General features: G+C 50.7%; 1 protein-coding gene across 3 annotated transcripts in view; it reads left to right on the plus strand.

The window, feature by feature from the left end:
- The window catches only part of MT4 (metallothionein 4), a 35,172-nt gene extending 32,517 nt beyond the window's left edge, over positions 1 to 2,655 (plus strand). For all 3 annotated transcript variants that reach the window (XM_088027379.1, XM_088027380.1, XM_088027381.1), the window contains 3 exons: positions 111 to 177; positions 1,795 to 1,860; positions 2,429 to 2,655. In XM_088027379.1, the coding sequence (XP_087883505.1) occupies positions 147 to 177; positions 1,795 to 1,860; positions 2,429 to 2,520 (189 nt within the window). In that variant the 5' untranslated portion in view covers positions 111 to 146 and the 3' untranslated portion in view covers positions 2,521 to 2,655. The remainder of the gene's footprint in view (positions 1 to 110; positions 178 to 1,794; positions 1,861 to 2,428) is intronic.
- Positions 2,656 to 8,041: the final 5,386 nt, after the last annotated feature.

An 8,041-nucleotide genomic window follows, 5' to 3' on the forward strand; every position in this document is an offset into this window, starting at 1 on the left:
GTGTGCAGGGCGTCTGGCCCCAGGGACAGGTGGGGTGCGCCCAAGTGCACACCTACACAGCTATAAATAGGGAGCCTCCGGCAGCTGCTCACTCAGCTTCTCTTCCCCAGCTGTGATAGTGCTGGAGCGACTGGGACGCCTGGACCATGGACCCTGGGGAATGCACCTGCATGTCTGGTGAGTAAGGATGCCCACTCGGGGGTCCTGGAACCTTGCACCAGCCTCCGATATGGAGCCCACAGGGCTCTGATGAATATTTCTCTTCCTCCAATTAGGAGCTGCCAACGGGCTTTGTCTCGGACCGGTGACCTCTGGGGCAGTGCCCACTCTGTTGCCTACCAGCCTGCTTTGCTAGAATTGAGACCCTGGCTCAGGGGGCGCTTAGTGTCAGGCCCCTAGGGGCAGCCACCAGAGCTAAGGACCTGGCGATCTGGTTTGGGTCCCCTGCTGCCATTCACTCCTGACACTTCGTATTTCTGAACCTCCATATCCTCATTTGAAAACTAGGGTCACGGGCGCCTGGGTGGCTCAGATGGTTAAGCGTCTGCCTTCGGCTCAGGTCATGATCCCAGACTCCTGGGATCGAGTCCTGCATCGGGCTCCCTGCTCCTTGGGAACCTGCTTCTCCCTCTGCCTCTCTCTCTCTGTCTTTCATGAATAAATAAATAAAATCTTTAAAAAAAAAAAGAAAACTAGGGTCACTTCTCCTCAACTGCCCACCTCCCAGGGCTGTTAAGAAAGTGCTAAAATTATAAGGCACCTGGCAGAGGTCAAGGGAGTCATTAGAAATGTATGTGGGCTCCCGAGTCTCTGAAACGCCTTAATTCCGTGGAAGCACGTAGCGCAGGAGGAGAGAGGTCGGAGTTTGGTGGCATCTTGGGCTTTTATGGCCTTTGGAAATGGTATCAAGAATTCTCATAAGCCTCTCTGGTCCTTAGCGGGACAGGTCTGTACCCCAAACTTGCCAAAGAGACAGAAACTTCCAGCGTTTTGACGCTCAAAATTTGACACTCCAAATGATAGGTGGGATGATTTTTTTTTTTAAGTGTAGATGGTTTTTATATGAAAACAAGCTGAGGCTACAGCTCTCACTTTGAGGTTATTGATGTCCCCGGTTCTTTCTCCTGCCCATTCAGGGTTTCCATCTTGCCTGATTCCTTGAAAAGGTGAAGAGGGTATACAAGGCTTCCACAGTCCCTAGGGGACCTTGGACGTGGTATACCTGGCCTGGTCTTAGTGGTTCTCAAACCCGATCGTACACCAGAATCATCTGGGTTACTTTTTAAAATAAGATTCTCGGGGCGCCTGGGTGGCTCAGTCGTTAAGCGTCTGCCTTCGGCTCAGGTCATGGTCCCAGGGTCCTGGGATCGAGCCCCACATCGGGCTCCCTGCTCAGGGGGAAGCCTGCTTCTCCCTCTCCCACTCCCCCTGCTTGTGATCCCTCTCTTGCTGTGTCTCTCTCTGTCAAATAAATAAATAAAATCTTTAAAAAAATAAAATAAAATTCCCTTTCCCCACCCAGACTTATGAATCAGAATATCTCAAGGGTCGGTCCCATGAATCTGCATTTTAGCAAGCATCCGACTGAGGGGCCCGATGCAGCCACCCCAGTTGCCATCTGGGGACTGTGACGGGGAACCATCCACGGACCCGTGCCCCGGGGCGGGGGGAGGGGGTGCTCAGCAGCATCATTCTCTTGCCCAGCCCCTCCCCAAGGACAGCCCAGAAACCCTGCCACCTCGCGTCCCCATTTGACCGCAGTCCTAACGCTTGGGGCTCTGTCCTCTCTTCCAGGAGGAATCTGCATCTGCGGAGACCATTGCAAATGTACAACTTGCAACTGTAAAACATGCCGGAAAAGTGAGTTACGCTGAGCTGGGATGTGGCTGGCCGGAAGCTAGGAAAGTTTGTTCCCTCCCTTCCCAACCCACCAGCCATGGTGGGATGAGGCGGGTTCTGGAGGCCTCGGACCCATTTGAGAGGGATCCGAAATGACAGCTGAGCCGAGGCCTCGGGCAAAGCTCCTGAGGGGGGCAGCCTCACCTGGGGGTGAGGGCGTCCACTGGGTTGTGGGTGCTCGCGGAAGAAGAGGGCTGTGGGGAGGTCCTGCTATGCCCAGTGCCGGAAGGGACGGAGCACTGACCTAGAGTCAGGAGCTCTGGGTTTTAGTTTCAGATCTGCCACTGACCAGTGACCTTGAGCCAGCCCCTTCCCCTCGCTGGGGCAGCCAGTAGACTCCTGATGACCCCTGAGATCCCTCCTGGCTCTAGCATCCCACAGCTTGCTGCCCCGGGGTTTTCAGCTAATGTGGATTGAAGCCTGTGGCCTGCTCTGCCCTTCCTGCTTTCTCTTAAGTGGTGGGAGAGGACGTGGTAAGAGGGGGGCGTTGACCCCCAAACTGACCTGTCCATCTCCTGAACCCTTCCAGGCTGCTGTCCTTGCTGCCCCCCGGGCTGTGCCAAGTGTGCCCAGGGCTGCATCTGCAAAGGGGGCTCAGACAAGTGCAGCTGCTGCCCCTGAAACACATCCGTTGTGCTGGGAGCCAAGGCCCAGGAGGCGTCTGTACAGTGCCTTAGTCGAGAAGTTGGAATTATTGTACAATATAGGTTATGCTTTTTATATATTTGCTCAGATGCGGTGTGGGTCACCTTCATGTAAAGGGCTTGAAAAATAAATGTTTCGCTCATGGTTGTCTGGTGGCTCAGAGCAGTGTTTTGCCCTAACCCAGCAGGACCGAGAAGGGCTGACACCATTGCGTACGGTAAGCGTCAGCCTGCACCCCTTCTGCAGGTGGCTGCTAACCGCAGGAGCCGGCAACTCTGCCTCAGGGGGCTTCCTCCGGCTGTGGGGAGCTTGCCTGAGGCATGCACAGAGCAGCCCAGGAGTACTGGGGAGTCAACACCCCTGGGGACAGCCCTTAGCTGACAACAAACAGGAGTCAGTGGATAAACACCCCCCGCCAGCATCTCTACCCTTAGGGTGGGACAAATCTGAGACGGGTTCCACACCATGTCCCAGAAGTCCCCAGCAGCGCAGGGCTCCAATAGCCCATGGCGATACCCCGCTCATTAACATACCCCATATTGGCTCCCTTCCTTCCCTGCCTCACTTGTCCGTTTTCCTCCCAGTGCTTCCTGGGATCCCCACCCAATGAAACCTCTTGAACAGGGTCTGCTTTGGGACTAACTGATCTTAGCCGGGCTCTCCTGGCATAATGTCGGCCCAGAATGCCTTGTTGTGTGAAGAGTGCTGTTTAAAGAACGTCCATGCTGGGGGCGCCTGTGTGGCTCAGATGGTTAAGCAACTGCCTTCGGCTCAGGTCATGATCCTGGAGTCCCGGGATCAAGTCTGCATCGGGCTCCCTGCTGGGGAGTCTGCTTCTTCCTCTGACCCTCCCCCCTCTCATGCTCTCTCTCTCTCAAATAAAATCTTTAAAAAAAAAAGAACTTCCGTGCTGAATCAGCCATGAACTCCTAGCGAAGGATGTTTGTGTGCATCTAAAGAAAATCTCCAAGGCCAAGGCACCAAGGGCATTCGCTCCCTGGTTTGGGTATTTGGGCCCACTCTGGACTGGGTTGATGGAACAGACAGAGACCAGGAGAAACTGATGCTGTTCCCTGAAGTTCTTGCAGTTCACAGAAGTCAATGTAAAGAGAATCCAAGGTCTCTACCCACCTCCCTGAGATTGCTGACACACATCAGAGCTTTCGCCTGCTCTGGCACAAGTCCGACTAAGCTTGATGACTGTCGGTGCTACCATTATGTATGATACAGCCCTTACAATGCACCAGCCACTGTGCTGAGCCTTTCACACACACTCATTTAGTCCCCAGGGTAGCCCTGCAAAAGGGTGGGTTGTATGGAGGAATCCTTGATTTTTAAAAAAAATGCCTTATTTTTAAATAGGTCTACATGCACAATGTACAAAATACAAAAGATCCATAGGGTATAAGTCTCCCCACCTTAGCGCCCCAGCCCCTCCTCCTCAAGACAATGACAGTAAGCACTTAACTTGTGTAACACTCCAGCAGTGCCCCTGCCCGTACAAGCACGTATGACATGCTGCCTTGCACGCACACGGCAGTGTCCTATGTACCTGGGGAAACTGTGTTTTCCCTTATACAGTTAATTCTCTGCCAAGTCCTTTTTTCCACTTAAGAGAGAAGAGTAAGTAGAGGAAAAAATAGGAAGATTGAACCACAAAAAAAATACAGTGACAAAACAAGAATTAGTGGATGAAACACAGTAGGAGACAAAGAGAAAACTCTACACAAGTCTCTCCCACGGCAGAGTCACCGCTGAGCCTAGCACCTGCCAGGGACCGTGCAGAGCAGGGACCATAAACATCTATAAGAAGCACTGACAACAGGGTCGCCTGGGTGGCTCAGTTGGTTAAACCGCTTCCTTCAGCCCAGGTCATGATCCCAGGGTCCTGGGATCGAGCCCCACATCGGGCTCCCTGCTCATGCAGGAAGCCTGCTTCTCCCTCTGCCTGCCGCTCCCCCTGCTTGTGCTCTCTCCCTCTCCCTCACTCTCCCTCACTCTCTCTCGCTCTCTCTGTGTGTCAAATAAATCTTTAAAAAAAAAAAAAAGCACTGACAACAGTGAGCCTTCCTCTCCCTAAAAATGCCCATATAAATACCTTCACTCAACTTTACATGTGATCTTAGGGAACTCCCAAACCCACTGAGCCATCTCTAGATCTGCACGAGATCTGAGTTAGGCATCTATGGTCCATGCATGCTGTTATTTAAAAGAATAAAGTGGTCTATTAATAGATTAAAATATTAAACACCTACTACCTGCCAGGTACTGGGCCCCACCTCTCCCCTGCATTATTTTCATTTTAATCATCACAACATGACCTCACGAAGTCATTACTGTTAATCAACTCCGTCTTCCCCAGAGGGGGAAACCAGGGCTCACAGAGGTTATGGGACTCGCCCAAGGCTACACAGCTAGTTTATAGAATTGAGATTTCGAATCCAGATTTACAGACTCCAAAGCTGTGCAACTGAGAGCAAGTGGAGATGCAGAAACAACCTAGTAGAAGGACCGAGGTGAAGGCTGCAGTCCCTGGAGGCTGGCGCTGCGGAGGGGAGGGAGACACTCGGTCCCCTCTCACCCACAAGACCACCCCCAGCAGAGTGTGGATAACTCAAGCTCTGTGATGGCGTTCATGCTGCCAAGGGCCTGAAAGCAGGGCCCAGCGGAGGCTGGGAGCAGCTGTCAACTCCACCAGCCTATGTCCAAGTGGCCATCAGAGAGCAGCAGTCTTTTTGTTTTTTCCTCGCATTTCGAATTGCCTTTCCCCCCTTGCTATTTGTGGAACAGTTGAATATGTACTGGCTTCTTTCCTTATCTTCTGTACAACTGTCATTCTGGGGTCTCTTTTCATTGTTCTCCTAAGCTAGACCCATTGCTACTTGGGTCCCCTATCGTCCTCTATCTTGGGCTCCTTTCTATTTTGCTGAAGTACCTCCTCAAGCAATTTTTGTTGTTGTTACCAAAAGAATGGATTCCCTAAATGTCAGAAAACACCTTTATTTTTCCCTCATGCCTGTTTGATAGTCTGGCTGGGTATCAAATTTTAAGTCCAATATAATTTTTTCTTAGCACTTTTGAAGGCAGTGCTGCATTATCTTCCAACGTTTGGTGTTGCTGCTGGGAACACCAGCATGACCTGCCCTTTCTTTTTCTTTTTTTTTTTTTTAAAGATTTTATTTATTTATTTGACAGAGACAGAGATAGCGAGAGCAGGAACACAAGCAGGGGGAGTGGGAGACGGAGAAGCAGGCTCCCCGCTGAGCAGGGAGCCCGATGCGGGGCTCGATCCCAGGACCCCGAGATCATGACCTGAGCCAAAGGCAGACGCCCAACGACTGAGCCACCCAGGCGCCCTGCCCTTTATTTTTCACTGGGCGCTTTTGAGAAATTTCTCAGGCTTTTTGCAATCCTCTTATTGACCTTTTAAAAATTTTGGTCCATCCTATTTTAATACATTAAGAGCTTCTTCTCTGAACATTTACCATAATACCTTATTTGTTTAAGTCCTTTCCTGAATCTCTCCGATGTGTGGGAAGTTTTTTTAAAATGTTTGTTAAGTTTCCTCTTTCTTGAACTATTTCTGGCGCGAGCCAAGCTACTCATGCTGTTTGACAAAGTCCAAGTATGAGGGACAATCCTGAGAAATCAGGAGACTCCACAGCTGGCTCCTGCTACTTCCTTTCATTTTATTTGCGGCAATCTTTATAATCAATTCTGGGGTTTCATGATACAATGATTTATAAATTTAGTTATGTCTATGCAAGCAATCATAATGAAACTGATTCCAAAAAGGCCCACGATGGGCCAAGAAGTGAAAATACCCAGTGTCCTCCAATCTGTAAGGGAGCTGTTGGGTCCAGGCCGGGTAAAAATTCCTATTGATGAGATTCCTCAGGCACCTCTGAAACATTAGAAAAATCTCATGACATTCCACAGGACAGGAACCTCCCTATGTTGTATACAAAACAGGAGGCCACCTTTGGTATGCCCCTCGAGGCAAGCCCCTGGTGTAGGATAACTTCCTTGCCCTTACTCCCATTCCCTATACTGGAGTTGATAATGAGGACATAAACAAATGGTATAAGATTAAAGGAACAAAGGATGCGGGCATCATCTGACAGCCTCTGGGAAAGGAGTGATCCTCCGTGGTGGTGTCTACGGAGCAAGGACAAGAGACCTATAGCAATGGAAGAAGTACTTTGATAAGATAGGGTGCACCCATTGTAAGCTGCCTTTGGAGAAAGTAGATAACCTTCATAGGTCACGCTGTTTTCTAAATCCGAAATGATGGCGATAAAATAAGATCACATGGAAGAATGGAAAAACAAGAAAACACTAACGAATAAAAAGAGTCCCCCCGAGGCTATCGGGCGGGAGATGCTCGCAACCGGATCGTGTGTCCGTGTCTCCTCACTGCCGACGCCGTCCTTTCCTTCAAGGACCCTTCCCCCGCTGGAGCTGCACTCCGGCGTATTTCTGCTTTTCTGAGCTGTAAGCAGGCTCTGTGGGTGTCAGTGAGGTTTGCTGACTGGTAGACTTGGTTTAGCACGCCCAGGTGGGGAGCCAGCCGGCAGGTGTGACCCACCCCTCAGGGCCAAAACCAAAAGGGCCCTCCTCTGACCCTATTCTGCAAGCCCTAGCCCCTCCTAGACTGGTTACTCCATTTCTTCAGAGACCTCTCACAGCCTCAGCCTGCGGGCAACTGGCGGGGTTGTACAAGGAGGGGGAAAGGAGGCCAACCTGATGAGTACGTGGTAGGCTACAGCCACTTCTTCCCTCGGTCCCCATCCTGGTTTCTGAGACCACTTCCTCTTCCGCTATCCCAGCCTGACTCCCCCAACCCCCCCAAAACCAAGTAACACAGAACCCCCATAGATTTCTCTCCTTTTTGATCTGAGCTGTGGCTTCCTCTCCGCCCATTTACTCATCAGTGTGATTTGACCAATTCCAGTATTGCAGAAAAATCTGGTAACCTCTGGCTCAACTGATGTGCTGTCCGAGTCATCCTCCCCCGCACCGATTCTCAGCTCTTTTATTAGTTTGTCTTGTCCTTTTTTGTTTGTTTGTTTGTTTGTTTTTTAGTTTCTTTCAGTGGAGTCTCAGGAGAAACAAGAGGTAAATGCACGTATTCCGTCTCCCATCTTGAGCCCCAAATTCCAGGCTAGGCTTCTTAGTTGGATTATGATGTCCGTTCCGCAGGCGAGAAAAGTGAGACTCGGAGAAGTTAAGGCTCTCTCCCCAAACTCAGGCAGGACTAGGTGAGAGACAGACGCTTGGAGACCGCGGGGTAAGACAAGTTGGGGAAAAGGCCAAAGCCCAGAGTGAGCAGACTAGTTACAGGCGGCCATGAGGGGTGAAACTTGAGCAGTGCAAGGAAACACCAAGAAAACAGATTTTTACATCAAGAAAAAAAGAGCTTTCTCAAGGAAGAGGTGCCCGGAGCAGGAAGGGGCTGTGTCAGGAGGCTGACACATCACAGACTGTGTTCTTGTGC

This window comes from Eumetopias jubatus, unplaced genomic scaffold (assembly GCF_037043125.1).
Source record: "Eumetopias jubatus isolate StellerSeaLion01/CBP00866 unplaced genomic scaffold, mEumJub1_p1.0 scaffold_10, whole genome shotgun sequence".
Lineage (NCBI taxonomy): Eukaryota > Metazoa > Chordata > Mammalia > Carnivora > Otariidae > Eumetopias > Eumetopias jubatus.